The 18,591-nt window shown below is 40.6% G+C and overlaps 1 protein-coding gene across 10 annotated transcripts in view; it reads right to left on the reverse strand.

The window, feature by feature from the left end:
* Positions 1-1,003: 1,003 nt before the first annotated feature.
* PCM1 (pericentriolar material 1) overlaps positions 1,004-18,591 on the reverse strand; it is a 225,895-nt gene continuing 208,307 nt past the window's right edge. For 9 of the 10 annotated variants that reach the window (XM_073607974.1, XM_073607935.1, XM_073607950.1 and 6 more), the window contains 4 exons: positions 16,402-16,598; positions 13,442-13,531; positions 13,231-13,354; positions 1,004-1,281 (listed from right to left, as the gene is read on the reverse strand). In XM_073607974.1, coding sequence (XP_073464075.1) covers positions 1,256-1,281; positions 13,231-13,354; positions 13,442-13,531; positions 16,402-16,598 — 437 coding nt within the window. In that variant the 3' untranslated portion in view covers positions 1,004-1,255. The remainder of the gene's footprint in view (positions 1,282-13,230; positions 13,355-13,441; positions 13,532-16,401; positions 16,599-18,591) is intronic. The other variant, XM_073607919.1, reaches the window with a different exon arrangement.

Genomic DNA, 18,591 nt, shown 5'->3' on the forward strand with positions numbered 1-18,591 from the left:
TTAATAGGAGTTAGCAGAGGCAGTTAAAAGTTCACAAGGTTTCTGGCAAGATCAATGGGGATTTTTTTTTTTTCACTTCTCAAACTGATAAACAGAACACTAAGGTATTTTTACCGGACCAAATGTGTCCACATTCTTGTTTTGAAATTTAGAGACACCTTTCAGTTAGTTAGCTTTCAGGCTGGGTTCACACTATCGCTGCATGCGGCTCACAGCAGGGGTACGATGCGTCCTCGTTCACCATTTCAGGTCCGATTTCAGCACAAATTTTTGGCTGAATTCAGACCTAAAAACAGATCAAAAGATGCACAGGGCTCCTGTGCAAATTTGCACCGAAGCCGCAGCGGAGATATGTGAACCGCCTCCATATCTCCTGCTATTGCGAATTGGATGCTGAAACCCTGCATCCAATTCTCAATAGTGTGAACCCAGCCTAAGGGTGCATTCACACTTACGAACAACACCCTGGCCACGACTAGCTGTGAGAGCCCCAGCGGGGGTTCCTACGATTAGCTGCATGTATGTAGCCCCACCGTCAGCAATGAGAGGCTGTCGGCTCTTGCAGCTAATCATGCCCTCTCGCATGTAATCACTCATGCTGCGATCACATGCGAATGATCGTCCCTAAATGCAGACTGCCTGCTTGCCTGGGGCTCTCGCAGCTAATCACAGCCAGGGTGCATTTGAAAATGAGAATGCACTCCAATCCTTATGCTACATGTCAAGAGATATAACATCTTACAAAGCATTATTGTAGGCTGCCATTGGTAACCTCCCCCTTCTGTTCCCCACCTGTCCAGCTGATGGTTTTACTGCTTCCTAAGCTACTGACTTAGAACATGTTTAGAGATAAGAAATGCTGATTTTTTTTTTTTTTAATAGCATGTTACAGGTCTGATTCAAGGGTATAAAAGCAAAGCAAACAACAAATATTTTTCAATAATGACAGCCCCCATACCTCTGTTATGACAGGTGTACTTCAGGCAATAATAAATATGACAACTATACAACAAGCCAAACTTTATTTAGAACGTCTAACAATTCAGAATTTACAAAAAGTCATACAAAGAATGATTAGAACATAGAGAACAGTGTTCATACTCTTAGATAAACCGTGGTTTCCAACAAGACAGTTCCTTTTTTCTTTTTTTTCTTAAAAGGACCTTAACGGCAGTGTCCTAACATTTTATTACAAACTCAAAGTATAGTGCAGATTTAAACTCTGAAATTCTTCTTGTGGATTTTGCTTTTAGATTCATCCAGAATGAGCTCCATTACTTTCTGCAACAAAAGAAAGCATATATTAAACAATTTAAAAAAAAAAACTAACATAGTTGGCCAAACAGTTACATTTTCATGTAAAGGTTCTTGTAAAAAATCATTGGTCAATGCATTTTTTTGCCATCAATATACTGTATAGTTTATATATCATTTACATAGTTTTAAAGGCTAAAGAGGTTAAAGACACAGGTCCATCCAGTGAAACCTATAAGCGTGTACACATGCTACATCCTGTGCCAAAGTTATTTCTCGACATCATTTGGTATAAGCCTTCTGGACCTGGTGATCTATTTACATTTTCTCCAATCTCTTTTGTACCTGGTTATCAGTCAACCATAGAGGTATCTTCAATAAAACTTTTTTTTTTTTTTTTTTTTTAACTTCACCTGAAAAGGGAAGTTCTGCTTATCCTCAACTTCCCCAATCCTCTATGTAAACTTTTTTTTTCTTTATGGAGTACCTAGTTTTGACATGTACCCACTCCCACTTCAGTTCGGCTCTGCCTTTTTATCAAAAGTCAGCAGCTACAGTATTTATAGTTGCTCACTATTCTTTTCTTTCTTTTTTCTCTCAACAGGACCAGAGCTCCTCTTTAACCCCTTCCCACCGAGCGTACACAGATGTGCGGCCTCGGCTTTTGGGGGTTATACCGGGATGATACCCGCAGCTGCAGTCATCATCCCGGTACCGTTTTTTTTTAGAGCGGGTGATCGGCTTTCCAGGGATAACAACCGATGCGGCTAAAAGCTGCTTGGCTGTTATCCCGGAGGAGCGGGAGGGGACGCCCCCCCCCCCTCCCGCCGCTCTGAACGGGCCTCCCGTCCCACCGGGAGACCCGATCGACGATCCGCCACTTCCGGCAGCTAGGGACAGACTGGCTTGAAAGCGATCTGAATATTTTGGAGTGCAAAGGGGGGATTGGGGGTTTTAGACCACGGATCCCTCCATAAAGAGTACCTGTCACCACCTATTACTGTCACAGGGGATGTTTACATTCCTTGTGACAGCAATAAAAGTGATCAATTTTTTTTTTTAAACACAATTTATTAATATAAAAATAAATAAAATAAATCAGAAAAAAAAAAAAAAAGTAAAGCGCCCTCGTCCCCACAAGCTCGCGCAGCAAAGAAAACGCATACGGAAGTAGCACCTGCATATGTAAACGGTGTTCAAATCTAACATGTGAGGTATCGCCGTAATCGTCAGAGCGAGAGCAATAATTCTAGCACTGGACCTACTCTGTAACTCTAACCTGGTAACCGTAAATAAAATTTTAAGCCTCGCCTATGGAGATTTTTAGGTACCGTAGTTTGCCATTCCACAGGTGCGTGCAATTATAAAGCGTGACATGTTTGGTATCTATTTACTCGGTGTAACATCATCTTTCACAGTATAAAAAAAAAAAAAAAAAAAAAAAAAAACGGGCTAACTTTACTGTTTCGGTTTTTTAAAATTCATAAAAGTGTCCCTTTTCCCGAAAAGTTGCGTTTAAAACACCGTTGCACAAATACTGTGTGACATAAAATATTGCAACAATCGCCATTTTATTCTCTAGATTCTCTGCTAAAAAAAATATATATAATGTTTGGGGGCTTGGTAAACGATAGAAAGTGCAGCGCAATATATAAAAAATAAGTCCAGTCCGTATGAATGGGAAAATGCTAAATCCAAGGAAAAAGGAAGCCAAGATTCCACGTGACAGAGAGTGAACTAATTCCTCCAAGTGAAAAATGGTTGACGTATCCTCCACCATATGAACCAAATTGCGCTTACCAGAAGAGATGGACCTCTTAGTTACAGGAGGTCATAAACGCATGTATCCCACCAGGGATGGTGGTACCTCCTGGTACTGCTGCAAAGGACCTTGCTCCAGCCAAATAGAAGAGATCACCCAGCAGGGAGCTCAAATGGAAAAGACCTTCAGGTCGCAGACAGTGGGTTTAGAGATGTGAACCATCAGTGTGAACCATGGCAAATCACTGATCCTGTAACTAAGAGGTCTATCTCTTCTGGTAAGCACAATTTGGTTCATAATGTGGAGGATACGTCGCCCATTTTTCACTTGGAGGAATTAGTTCACTCTCTGTCACGCGGAATCTTGGCTTTCTTTTTCCTTGGATTTAGCATTTTTCCATTCATACGGACTGGACTTATTTTTTACATATTGCGCTGCACTTACTATCATTTACCAATGTATATTCTAGGCATATGTGATTACCTATAGTGTTCAGCTTGCATTTTATCTGTGTCAGTTTTGTTTGCGCTGATTGTTCCTTGTTTATATATAAATGTTTGGGGGCTCTAAGTAATTTTCTAGCAAAAAATACGGATTTTAACTTGTAAACACCAAATGTCAGATATAGGCTTAGTCATGAAAGGTTAAAGACAAATCCAACAATGGTTATACAATACTGCATATATAATTTTTACTGCAGTTATAAACTTAATATAGTAGCAAGTTGTAAATAGTACCATTTCCCATACAATCAAGACAGTAATATAAGTGGTATAAGGACAAAGTTCAGGAGAGTGCCATTGGTGCAATCTAAAATACATATAACAGAAGCATATAGTTATAAGCGTGGAGACGAACATCCAATCATATGAGATAACCATTTACTGTAATTTAGACCACATAACTATAAGTTAGAGAGGTTAGAAATAATAAGAAAGAACTAGAGGAAAGAATGTTGAAGTAGGAGAAAAAGTGTTTAAAAAAAAAGGGGGGTGGTGGAAATGTCTAATATTCCCCTTGGGTATTCAGAGCATAGATTGCATATCTGCCAATGTATTTAAGATGAGTCCATAATATGCCAGAGGTGCCAAAATGTATTAAATTTAGTAATAGAATTGTCAGGCCTAGCAGTTAAATAATCTATATTATAGACATAGAATGCACTTCACAGAAGTCCTTCCTGTGGGGATGTCTGCTTCTATTTTAAAGCAATTAAACAAAGCTGAAAATAAAATGTGATTCGTCAACTTTGTGATTAGTTTGGCAAGCCTAGAAGATAATGAGCTGGATCAAAGAGGCAACAAAGGATTCCGGAAGGGTTTTTGTAATTTGCCACAAAAAGCTGAAATCTAGGAAATTCCCAGTACACATGATACAAAGAAACCCAGAGACTTATCTCAAACAGGTAGAAGATAATACTGGATTAGGCATATGGAGATGTTCAGGAGTGAGAGCCCTATGAAAGCGATTTTCTTATTGATTCTGCCTATGGAGGCTGCATATGTTACCGTTATCCCAAATGTCCTTCCACTCTTCCATTGCCATGCATACTATGGCTTTCTCCCATTTGAACACATATTTGTGCTTAGGGAATGGGTCTATATTAATTGTGGTGAGAAGCATAAAGATGTCCATTATGAGATGTGGATGTGAGGGTCCATCTAAGCAAATCTTTTCGAAGGGAATTAGTTTAGCGAACTCTAATTGGGTAATAAAGCAGTAGTAACCCGCAAAAAAAAAAAAAAATGTTCTCCCTGCAAATTAATGTCATAATGTGCTAGTATGCATCGCATACTAGCACATTATGAAAGACTTACCTGAAAACAAAGCCCTCCAGGGCTGCCAGCTTCACACAGTCTTCCTGGTTCATGTGCAGCCATCGTTTGGCTAAGCCGCGCAGGAGTCAAGGCCACGGCACTGCTCTGTATGGACGGCACGCCGTATACTGAAAGCATAGTGTGCATGCGCCGATGACATCACTGGCGCTGCTAAAGTAAATATCTCCTAAACAGTGCACATTTAGTAGATATTTACTGTAAATCCAGGTAATCCATATTAAAAGGCTTACCTGTAGGTAAACATTTAAAAAAAGGCTCTACTACCACTTTACGCGATTAAGCATAACATTTTTAATTTGTAAGTATGAAAACAAGGTTCAAGATGCCATGAAGTATGCAGACTGTAGTTCATCAAATCAAAAAAGTTTACACATAGTCTGGTTGATGTCACGAAAACTGAATAGGTTAAGCTTTGGCCAAGGGCCAGCGGTTCAACACTCCAGACTGGAGGGAAGTGAATGGGTGTAGATAAATAGCGTCAACTGAGATTTCGTGGAGGTTAGGCAAAACTTAGCCTTGGTAGTATTACCATATATTCTTAATTTGTAGCATAGGGGCTAAAGAACGCATAAATTGGAGGACCAGAATAGAGAGTTGGTGTGAATAGGAGCGATCCTAAGATGTTCAAATTTCAGTCCGTTTATTAAGTGGATATAGTGTGGATCAGGAGGTCAAATGGCAAAGATGGGCTGCTAGATAATATTTCATAATATCTGGAAAGTTTAGAATACCTTGTGTCTTGTGTGCAAGCAATACTTATCTGTCGCTAAACCCACTTAAAATGCAACAGAGCTTGTTGCCGTTTTTTAGATTGGTGGACGGAACCTTAATAGGTAACATTTCCAACTGGTAAAGTAATTTAGGAAGTAGCGTCATTTTAACAGAGGTAATTCTTACCTACCCAAGAAAGGCGTAGGGGCTTCCATTTCTCTAAACAGCAAGATTTAGAGCCATAAAGTTAAGAAACCTGGGTGGTGAGAACGGAGTGAGAGTGCGAGTGAGAGAGAGCTGGAGAGGCACTAATTGGAGGCTTCTCTCGGATCAATCAATGCCTGGCAGCTGGTGTTAATCTCTAACTCCTGATGCTTGCTGTCTGATGCCGACACTCAAAATTCTGGCCAGTCTCAGAGTGAATGTGTGCCTCCCCTAATGTCTGCCGTTACCTGCCATTATTTGTGTCCTATTTACTGGGGATGTGGATTCCGTGGCTGCTGAGACGGCTGATGATTTCAGAATTCGGACATCGCCTGTCTGCTGTAGTGCTGTGAGGACTGTCTATTGAACTGTCTGTTGCTTTTTTCTGTTGATCCCAGCATTTGATCCCAGGACTATCATGTGCTACAGTATACTGCCTGTTTACTCTCTATTTCTTCCCATCTCATCTCTCTGGAACGGGCTACCTGCTTTTTCCCACCAGGACCGGAGGGATAGAGGGAGACACAGACGCAGAGGGAGACACAAGGAGATGCCCAGAGGCCCCCGTGCAGCCAGGAAAGAGCTTGGTACCGGACCTGTTACACGTAGCGCCCTACTTACCAGTTACTATCCCTTGCGATCACAGGCAGGCTCTGTGTTTCAGAGTCCCGCGATACCTGCGGTGCCGGCATCACCTGAGCTGCTGCCCTCAAAGCCCTCCGAGTGTAATCAGGAGCTGAGTCCTGTTGTGAGCCGAGACCCGCCAAATAAAGCCGAGCAGGTACCTGCGCTATCCGGATCACCAAGCGTAGACGCTCGAGACACTCGAGACCTACAGTCTCTAACTGTGAACGTGGGGATATCAGAAGGTGATCCATAGGTTTTCACACAGACCGTCAATCATCAAGCACTGGAATCCCAGACAGGTGAGCTTGGGGAGTTTACTGAGGGGCCTATTGGGGTTCCCATGCAGGAAGCTAAAGGAAAACACACACCAATAAACAAACCAGACACAAGAGCCAAAAAGGGGGTTAATAGCACTAACAACACTACAAGTACCAGTATAATTATTAACATGCAGACGGGGCAAACAGCTGATGGACTTTCGGGTCAGGTTAACCAGCATATACATCAGCTTACACACCAGCATATACGTCAGTATGCACCAACACCCTCTAAAGAAATATCTGGTATAATTGGCACAACTGGATCTGCCTTCCCGGTTTTGCCATCTCTGTCGGACGATTCGGATACAAATTCCTTTTTTTCTACACTATCTACTAAGGCAGATATGGACCGAATGACCACTACTCTACAGCAAGTACTTAGAGAAGAGTTCAAGGAGGTCAAAGAGTCATTGCATAGCTTGACATTCAGGGTAGACACCATTGAACAAAACCAGATCGCAGCAGAACAAAAATAGCGACTCTGGAGGCTAAGTTAGCGGCACAGTCGCAGTACCTACACAATGTGCGACTTCAACAGGACAATTTAGAAAATAGGAGGAGGAATAACTTAAAAATTCAGGGTATCCCTGAGACCACGTCCGCTAAAGAGCTGCACCCCACTGTTATGGTCATATTAAATAAAATCCTGGGGAGGGATTCGACAGCGGATATTGAACTGGATAGAGTTCATCGGATACAAGGCAATGCTCCTTTGTCAGATGGTAGACGGAGGGACACCCTATGCAGAGTACATTTCTATATTATTAAAGAAGAAATTATTCAAAAGGCACGGTCATTGGGGACTATTGATTTTAATGGAGCAACTATACAGATTCTGCCGGACCTTTCAAAATATACTTTACAGATGCGCCGTAGCATGAAGCCCCTATTAGACAAATTACGTGAAGAAGGTGCTACATATAGATGGGGTTTCCCCTTTTCCCTGCATATACAGAAAGGCCAACAATTTTTTGTACTACGTGCACACACCCAATTGCCAGATATGTTCGCTAGGCTGTCTATGACACCTATTCTGCTTCATGACTGGACTGACACTGAAACTGGCTTGATATAGCATGATTGAACTTAATTTATCAGATATTCTATTCACTACAAATAGGAATGACTTCTAAATAATGCTTTGATAAAGTACTGATTTGCTAATCCTTTATCTGTTTATATGAGCATTATAGATGTCTAAGGCTCGATTCACATCTATGCATGTTGCTTTTGAGCGTTTCTGCAGTGTTTTTTGTGGTGCTTGCCGCGTTTTTGAGCAGCGTTTTTTTTTTTACAGTTTTCTTTTATACTGTATACAGTGTAAAAGGAAGAAAGGGAAAGGCGCGGGGCGCTGTGAAGACGCTGTACTTGTGTTTTTGATGCTTGTCTATTGAATTACATGCAAAACGCTGCATTTTGCATGAAAAAAAAGTCCCAGACCCTTCCCAAAAACGCAGAGGTACAAAGAAGCATTGATGTGAACATGTTCCATAGGAACCCATGTTAAAAATTTCCCATGCATTTCTGCAAAATGCATCAAAAAACGCATTAGTGTGAACGGAGCCTTGGAGGTTTTAGACCGGAATAGAACTGTATTATGTTAGAATCCCCCCCCCCCCCCCCCCGTTCCACCCTTCCCCCCCCTCCCCTTTTTTTTGCCTGCCCCCATGTAGGTGGGAGGGGGGAGGTGGAGGCAGCAGGGGCCGCTTGATACTATTTAAGTGCTGTACTATGAAGAGCAGGCACTGTGGAAAGTTACTTTACAGAAATAAGAATACTGGGGTGGGAGATGGGGTAGGCATGGGTAATAACAGATAATGTAAATGGAGTATAAGTCATAAATATACAGGAGCTGTGTGGGTTTTTTTTTTTTTCCCTCTTAAGGCGGGCATGGAATACGTGATTTGATATGAAACCTAAGCTGTGGATATTAGGATAAAGAATCACACGTGCTATATATGTTAATGTGATCCGAATGATCCCCACTATTGGTGTCGCTCTCCAGCTACTCTACATAGGAATTTTTTTGCCTCCCAGTGCTATCTCCTCCCGGACTATTCTAGGAGGAGATCGCAGGAGCGCGCAGGCTCAATTAGAGCCCTATTAGTAGTTTGTTGTGTATTCAATTTTGTGTTTTTGGTGTGTTGGGGTGTGTGGGGTTTTTTTTTTGTAGTTTTTCTTTTTTCTCTTGCTCTCTCTTCTTTCCCGTATCAGGCTTCGCTATGACCAGTGTGCGCTGCCTCTCCCTGAATGTCAATGGATTGAATATACCGGAGAAGCGCACAGTGGTCCTACGTGAACTCATACAAGAGACACATTTCCAATCCGGGAAGACACCAAAATTTAAAGATGAAACATAGCCATATGTTTTCCACAGTACAGCCCCAGACTCTAAGACGAGGGGGGTGAGTATCTTGCTTTCTGGAATGGTTCCATGGTCCTACGCCGACCAGATGAGCGATCCGAAAGGACGCTACCTTTTTCCTAAAGGTGACTTAGCTGGCCGTCAAGTTACTTTAGCGTCCATCTATTTACCGAACCAGGCACAGTTGAGTTGTCTTAATGGAATTCTTAATAATCTACAGGTTTTTATGGAGGGTGGACTGATACTGGGTGGAGATTTGAATGTGGCCCTTGATCCTTTACTGGACGTTTCTAAATCCACTACACACTATCTTATCAATATCTTAGACGAATAAAAAAAGCTATACAATCTATGCGACTTGTAGATGTTTGGAGTCCAGCATCCAGCCGAACGTGACTACACTTTCTATTTGGCGCCACACAATAGTTACTCTAGAATCGATTATGCGTTAATATCTCAATCTTTACTATCAGCGGTGGTCAACTCGATCATCGGGACATTACCGGGATCAGATCATGCTCCGGTGTCTTTAGATCTTTAGCTGTCTAAGCCGGCTAACAGACCATGGACATGGAAACTTAATGAATCACTACTACAAGAAGGCCAACTTCGGAACGAGCTAGCGAACTGATTAGAATCTTTAATGAAAATGACTCAGAAGAAATCTCCCCACTCATTCTATGGGAAACACATAAATGCGTTATGCGAGGTATATTGATTAAAAAAGGCGACGGAAATAAGTAAAAAAAAAAAACAAAGAGTGTTTCAGGATCAATTAAAATTGGTAGCAGAGTTAGAGACTAAACATAAAAAATCACTTTCACAAACAGTAACAGTAGATCTCAGGATACAGTGGGAAAAACTCTCTTCTTTGATGAAACAGGAGGCCAGCATATAGACAGCGAGAGCTAGAAATGTACACTACGAACAAGGGAACAAATCAGGCAAACTCCTGGCACATTCACTTAGGGAAAACTCACGTAGAAACTATGTCCCACATATAGACTGACGGAGGGAACCGTTTCTTCGAATCTAATAAAATCGCAGAGGTTTTTCAAAAATATTACCAGTCATTATATAACTTACAGACGAATACCCCGTCAGACCAAACGGCACAATCTTCGACGACGACTCGGAGGCACTAAATGCGCCAATATCAATTGACGAATATATGAACGCAATCAGTACGTTAAAGCCACATAAAGCTCCCGGCCCAGATGGGTATACATGAGTCTATTACAAGGTATTTGCTCCCATTTTAGGTCCAAGATTTACAAAAGCATTTAATTCCCTCCTAGATGATCGACCCTTACTGACTGACACTCTTAGGGCACATATTGCAGTCATTCCTAAGGAGGGCAAGGACCTCACCCAATGTAAGAACTATAGACCGATCTCATTATTAAATGTCGATTTGAAAATTTTCACAAGGATATTAGCTACAAGATTACAACCTCTCCTTCAGACTGTCATCCACCCTGATCAGGTAGGCTTTATGCCTACCAAAGCGGCTAAAGATAATACCACTAGAGCTTTAGATATTATTCATCTGGCTCATTCTCGTAAAATACCACTATGTCTGCTATCGTCTGACGCTGAGAAAGCCTTTGACAGGGTGGATTGGACATTTCTGAAGGAGACGTTGACCCATATTGGAGTTGGGAAAGCATTTGGTAAATGGATAGAGGCTATATACTCTGTTCCATCTTCGGCGGTAAGAATTAATGAGGTAACCTCCTCATACTTTAACATGAGCAACGGTACTAGACAGGGATGCCCTTTGTCCCCAATGATATTCATATTAACCCTTGAACCATTTCTGCGACATGTTCGACAAAATATCGATATACAGGTTTGCTCGATCGACAAAACTGAGCACAAAACTGCGGCGTATGCAGACGACATATTGTTTTTCATCACTTCACCAGAAACCACGTTACCAAACCTTGTAAATGAGTTTGACCGCTATAGCTTAATCTCTAATTTTAAAATTAATACTCAAAAATCAGAGATATTAAACATTACATTGCCAACAGCACGAGCACAGGCTCTTCAACCGTCGTTTTCCTTCCCCTGGGTAGCTTCATCTCTGACATATCTAGGAGTCAAATTTACTTCCTCAATAGACAAAGTCTTCCAAGCAAATTTTCCACCGTTAATACGGGAATTTTCATCTGATTTGGAAAGATGGAATAAAAGCCCCTATACATGGATGGGTAGGAATGCCATTCTTAAAATGAATATTCTTCCAAGGTTACTATACCTCCTTCAGACTCTGCCAATAGCTATCCCAGAGTCCTTTCCGAAATCAATACGTAGTATTTTTATTAAATTTATTTGGGCAAAAAAGCATCCGCGTCTATCTTTCAATTTACTGGCTATGCCAAAGGCTAGAGGAGGTATGGCTTTTCCCGACCCGATAAGACACTACAAAGCAGTACACCTTGCTAGGGTACTTGCTTGGTGCAGAGACGAGAGACCCAAAACCTGGATAGCGATTGAACAATCATGTACGGAGATTCCTCTTTGATGTCTGCCATGGCTACAACTTAAAACTCTTGGAACTTTAAGACATCACCCCTTGATAGGGGCAAATTTAAAAGTAATCCAACAGAGCCATTTTTTCTTAAGATTTGATGGGGAAATCACTCGGCTCCATCCTGTGTTGGGAAATCCACTATTTCCCTCTGGCTACACATACAGCCGTTTTAAGCAAATTATGCGCCATGGCAGATTTCGATTAGGGGATTTTCTTGAAGCATCAAGGTTGAAGACAAGGTTGGAATAGCAATCGATGTTCTGTCCGCCACTGGATCCATGGTGGATGCAACAGCTTACACATTTCCTAACCTCCCTTAATAGGGGGGAAAGATCAGACCGCTTAAATACACCCTTAGAAAGTACAAGATACTGTAAAACAATTAACAGAGTATGACCCGGGGTCCGACCCAGCAAGATATCTTCTTCATCTTTCGGACCTCTCAAAGTGTACATATCGGAACTCTCTGGTGGCCCATCTTTTGAATGCGGCAAAGGCCTGTATCCCGGCCGTTTGGAAGCAAGAATCACCCCTCTCTATCTCACTATGGTTAAAAAAAGTAGCAGATATATACGCCATGGAAAAAGGCATTGCGATTACACAGGGTAAGGTGGAGAAATTTAATAAAAAATGGAATTCATGGTCTCTTCTGGTCTGCACCAGGGAGTACGGATATTCGCTCGGAGAGCAGGATGGGTCGTTATGAGGGGGGGAGTGAGAGAACCTAAATAATGCCATAGGGAAATTTTTGTATTTGGGTTTTTTTTTTTTTTCTCTCTCTTTTTCTGTCTTGTTTGATAAGTCATATGTGTCTACTAAAAACTGAATCACAATGTGCTAAGTTATACTCTGCAAATTGGAAGCAGCAATAACGATATTTGTTTTATATATGTATATATATATATATATATATATATATATACACATACACACACACATATATATATATATATATATATATATATATATATATATATATGAAATTTTTTTTTTTCTTTTTCTGTGTTTGAAAAAATAAAATATAGAATTTGAAAAAAAAAAGAAACCTGGGGTGTCAGGTATATTCCCAGATATTTGATCTCAATAGCTAAAGTTTCAGTTTTTGTTAGATTCAGTTTGTAGTCCAACAACTGAGAAAAATGTGCAAGCTTTTTGTTTGAATTCGGCAAAGAGTAAAGGGGTTTGTCTGTGAAACATCAATAATATTACTTGGACTATCAAACCTGTCTTTTTTTATGTGTAAAAACTGAAGAGGAAAAATTATTTAATACATCTGCCTTTTCCCTGTCATTTGTGACCAGCTTCCCATGTTCACCTATTATGGGGCTGCTCTCTTAAATAACCTTTTTATAGTATCCACAAATGGTAATGCACAAGCCTATCAATCAAAATGCACAAGGCCAGATAACTAATTGATCATATCACGTGTATCCTTTTGTTTGAATATTATCAAAATAAACTTGTTGGCCCATCTATAGCTCAATTTCATTAGGCCAACAATTTGTTGCACTGTAAATAACTGACCATTTAGTGTAAGGAAACAAACGGCTTAACATGTATGGCATCAGCCAGGCATCACAATTGTATAAAATTAACATTCAGGAACTCACCTGGCTCTTTCAGTGATAAAGCATCTCCCGCAAGCAAATCAGCACCAGGTCCTTGTCCATTTAAAATTTCATCACAGAGATTATTGTTTAGTTGCTCTTTTTCCAACTCAGCTATCAGTTCTGCCTGTGAAAAGAATACAAAACATTAGCTTTATATCTTGAAAAAAATAGAATTCAACTATTTCTAAGCAGCCTGAACGTAACAGAATACCTTAGGTAAAGCAAGTTTAAGAGGCAGATCCTCAAGTTTCACAAAGTCATCTTCATCAGACTTCTGACTCAAGTTTCCAGAACCAGTTTCCTGTTCAACAACAAGCACATATCTGAGTTAGTGCATATTGCATATATTCCCACTAAAGGACCTTCATAGTGTAAGTAAGGTATCCTATGTTGATTAGATGGATCTACCCCAAACGACATTGCCCATCTCTTATAAGGGCTGACTGCAGTAACTGAACATATTCACAGTGAAGTCCTACTAACTCCTTACTGTGATCAGAGCACATAAACTGCAATATACTCACTGCATTTAACAATCCATTGGTACAACACAGCAATATATTCACAGATAGCCATAACCAGAGCCAAAAACACAGGCTGCTAGAGAATGCTGGCTGTAGTTTACCAAAACAGGCTCTGACAGCTGCAATTTAACAAAATAAAATGGATGTGACCTTCTTAAGCCGTGTTGCACATTTACAGTACTCGTACATATATAAAAAAAAAAAAAAAAAAAAAAAAAAAAACAGGAATGATTAGGCCCTCATTGACTATTGAACCACTTCACTCCCTTATGCCTTGTACACACAATGAGATTATCAGACGAATGACCGTCTTTTTTTTTGCATGCTAATCTCATATTGAAAATGAAGAGGTTACTAAAGTTACGAAAATTCTCATATGACAGAATAGAAAATCTGAAGTGATCTCATGTTTTGGACTACAAGTGTAATGATTAAACGAAAACCTTACAAGGAAAATTTTCGTGCTTGCACCATCGAAAATCAGATGAACTGTCGTAATTGGCTATCGATCAGATCATACAATCACTTCAAAAGCGGTATTTTTGTATGATTTTTGGATCATGTGTATTGGCCATAAGGCTGTTTAAAAACTTCCTGGACCACAAGCTCCTGGCTGCAGCAGCTTGTTGCCTTTATTTCAGGCAGCGATCTGCTGCTCAGTAAAAGTGATCTGGGCAGCTCTACAGCACTGGTTGTAAACCCCCCCAAGACTTTTTACATATAGGTAAGCCTATAAATAGGGCTTACCTACATGTACTGAAAATATCTGCGCCGTTTAGGAGATATTTACCTTGTAGTGCGCCGATGAGGTCATCGGTGCATGCGCAGTGAAGAAACGGCGCTCCGTGCCATTTCTTCCCCAGCGTGTACCGTGACCGCCGGCTCCCGCACTCTGGCCAGTCACAGAGCCAGAATCGGCAGCCCCGGAAGGAAGAGGGGCGAAGATGGATGCTCCACCAGCGGGGACATCGCAGGCTTCGTTTGCAGGTAAGTGCAACATAACGGGCTAGTATGGGATGCATAATAGCCCATTATGCTTTTACTTTGCAGGGGAATAAAGAGGAAGTAAAACCCATCAGGGTTTACTTCCTCTTTAAACAGTGATTTCCCGACACATGCAGGGTATCACCATGGATGTTGGAGTGACTGCAAAATTCTAGAACCATAAATTCAGCCTGATTCTAAACCGATAACCTGTAAAGGTTTTAAAGTGTCACTCAAATTTTAGGTACTATAGTTTTTTGCCATTTCACAGGCACAAGCAATTTTGAGCCTTAATATGTTTGATATACATTTTCTCAAGGCTACCCCATCTTTTAAATTTTAGTCAAAAATTAAGTATTATGTTAGGTTTGTAAGCACTATAATACATTTTTCCTGATAATGTGTTTGATAAATGGCTGCACAAATATTGTGCAGCATAAAAAAATTGCAACTGCTCTCCATACAGCAATTTGAGAGACTTCCCTGAGGAATTCACGAGGACAGTGACTTAACACGTGGGAGAAGTCGGGTGATGTTGACAGGCGCTAAGTGTTTGGATCGCGGCTGCACAATTTGTTAAAGGCACATACTTTGTTTTTGTATAAGTGCATTACTTTTAAATAAACCTGGTATACACGATTTATTACACTATGAGAACCCAGCCTTTGTGTCTTTGAAAGACTGGGAGCTGAGAAATAGAGGATGAGGGTCATTTAAAAAGACATCCACCACCGAGGGAAGGAACATCTCATAAGGATACTTTAAAAGGAAAAAAACATCATATTCATACCCCAGGGGGGAATAAGCACAGTAAACCTAACAACTTAAGTTCTTAGGTCAAAGTTTTAAGGTGAGCGCACTAGAGTGAAGGTGATGGGATACACTTGAATGACGGTGTGAATATTTTTAATATTTGAGCATGCAGTGGACTTTGTTTCATTATCATCATTGGAATTATTATGGACTTATACAGTAATATGGAGGATACAGACACATTATAAGGATGCAGACTGTTTCTATTAATTTTATTTTTTATAGTTTTGCTGTATAGCTCAATATAGAAGCTCATTGTCACACAAAGTATCTCACAAAATAGTAACCGATCACATAATTTTAATTTTCACCATAGAAGGTGCGCCGCATAACTATGTATATAAATATTGCTATTTACATGCAGGAACACATATGTATGTGAGCAGCACCCTCTCTTTCTTTTTCACATATACTCTGGCATATTTTTTTTAGTTGGTATATTTTTACAATTTGGTAGACCTATCTAGGAGATCATGTCCAGTAATCCGCTGTGATTGTTTTGTCTATACACAATCACACCGATACATGATTGGATCAAAGCTGCTCATATAATGTATTGATTTATGCCTCTGTATTTTCTTAAATGGCTTAACGGTGTGTTTTAAAACTCTGCATATGAAGATGAACACTAAAACTGTGCACTGCACCATGTACTTGAACCTTGATGGCACCCAATAGTCGCTCTCAACAATTCAAGATGTAATTGAATCCTCAGTAAAACTCTATGTGCTTTATATACATATACACACACACGAACTGTATAAACTGAGCAGCAAAAGAAGAACATATAGTGATTTCAGGAACAGTTACACATTTGCATTGGTAACAAAAAAAAAAAAAATGAACTTACATATTCATTAACTAACACAGGGGACTCAGTGGCAGGACTGCCAGGTCCAGAGCTCTCAGCTGATGCCAGACTTGACTTGGTATCTATGTCCACTGATGCCGACAAATCACCATCTTTACTTAAATTCAAGGAATCGGATACATTGTCAGCTGAGATATTAGGTAGATTCTGTTCCTCCTCTACCTTTTGTACATCTTCTAAAGTAAAACAAAAAAATCTTATATTTTAAAAGACAAAATATAAGGTGTGCTCTGTTACACTATAGAAATTATTAGCAGCCACAATAGTAAAAGTCTTTTTGCATTTTTATGGTTGTAAAGTTACTCTGGTGTCTATAAAGTCCCATTTGTTATATTTTGTACTTTCAATAGTAGAAGTCATTGAAAGAGCTGGGGATAAATGCAGAGATTTTCCTATATGGAACCAATTCTAAAATGGAAAGCATATTCTGCACTTAAAATAGGCCCCACACTGGCTATTAGTGTATTTATTGTGAAAAATAGGATTTTTTTATAACAGCTTACCTGTAAAATCCTTTTCTTTGAAGTACATCACGGGATACAGAGCCATAGCAGTTACTATGTGGGCTAAAGGCCACTGGCACGTCCCAAGACAAAAAGTGCACTCTCTATATAACCTCTCCCACTGGTGGGAGTACCTCAGTTTTGTAGCAAAGCAATAAACGTGTATACCAAGAAGGGAGGGACCTCTGTGTCCCGTGATGTACTTCAAAGAAAAGGATTTTACAGATAAGCCGTTATAAAAATCCTATTTTCTTATCGTACATCACAGGACACAGAGCCATTGTAGTTATAATGTGGGATGTCCCAGAGCAATGCCAACTAAAGGGAGGGAGACACAACAAAAATAGGGCACCAAGAGACTAGAGGACTTATACTGCAGCCTGCAGTACACTACGCCCAAAGGCAATATCCTCATGACCTTTTACATCTACTTGATAGAATCTGGTAAATGTATGGACTGGAGACCAAGTTGCGGCCTTTCAGATCTGAGCCATGGAGGCTTGGTGATGCACTGCCCAAGAAGCAGGAATTTTCCTTTTTAAACCATAAGCTTGAACAATCACTTGACAAATCCATTTAGAAATAGTAGATTTTGATGCTGCCTGTCCTCTTTTAGGACTGTCTGGCAATACAAACAAAACATCTGTTTTACGAATCTGAGCGGTCATTTTCAAATAGACCTTGACCGCTCTCACCACATCAAGAGAATGTAGTGACTTTTCTTCCACAGAACGAGGTTCTGGAAAAAATGAAGGCAGAACAATATCCTGGTTTAAATGAAAGCCTGACACTACCGTTGGTAGGAAATTAGGATGAGGCAGCAATACAACCTTATCCTTATGAATAATCAAATATGGCTCTTTACAAGAAAGAGCAGCCAATTCGGATACTCTTCTAGCAGAAGATAAGGCAACCAAGAAAATTATTTTCCTCGTCCAGAGGACCAAGGGAATATCTCGAATTGAATCAAAAGGCTGTTTTTGTAAAGCCGACAGGACTAAATTTAAGTCCCAAGGGTTTAGGGGTGATTTAACTGGGGGATTAATCCGCGTTACCTCCTGAATAAAGTTACAAACCAGAGAGTGTGAAGCAAGTGGTCGTTAAAACAATGGCGATAAGGCTGACACCTGGCCCTTGATAGTATTCAAGGCCAGCTTCATTTCTAATCCCATCTGTAGGAATTCAAGGATCCTACCTATTTGAAAAGAAATTTGAATGTTTCTGCGCAAAGGAATAAGTACCAGCTCAAGGGTTGGAACTGGAAAATAATACTAATTAATGGAACTGCTGCCTCTGCCAATTACTACCACTAGGTGGAGTAGGTTAATAGGAAAGAAAACAAAGTAGATATGGCGCTGTTCTGTTTTAGTATGTTTCTGGTGGCAGGTGTTTCTATTTAACCACTTCACGACCGCTCACTGTATAGATACGTCATTTTTTTAAAGATGGATATCTCGGTAACGGCAGCAGCTGCTGCCACAACCGAGATATCCATCTTTACAGCGAGCGGTTCTGTACACGATAATGGTGGCCTCAGCGGCGGGTTCGCCGCGAGATCACCGTTATCGGCGGCGGGAGAGGTGCCACCCCCCCTCCCGCCGCTCTCCCGCACCCTCCGCCGCTTACCGGAGCCGTCGGTAGCGGTGGAGGAGATCGGGACCTGTCA

Source organism: Aquarana catesbeiana, linkage group LG01 (assembly GCF_042186555.1).
Source record: "Aquarana catesbeiana isolate 2022-GZ linkage group LG01, ASM4218655v1, whole genome shotgun sequence".
In the NCBI taxonomy this organism is placed as follows: Eukaryota; Metazoa; Chordata; class Amphibia; order Anura; family Ranidae; genus Aquarana; species Aquarana catesbeiana.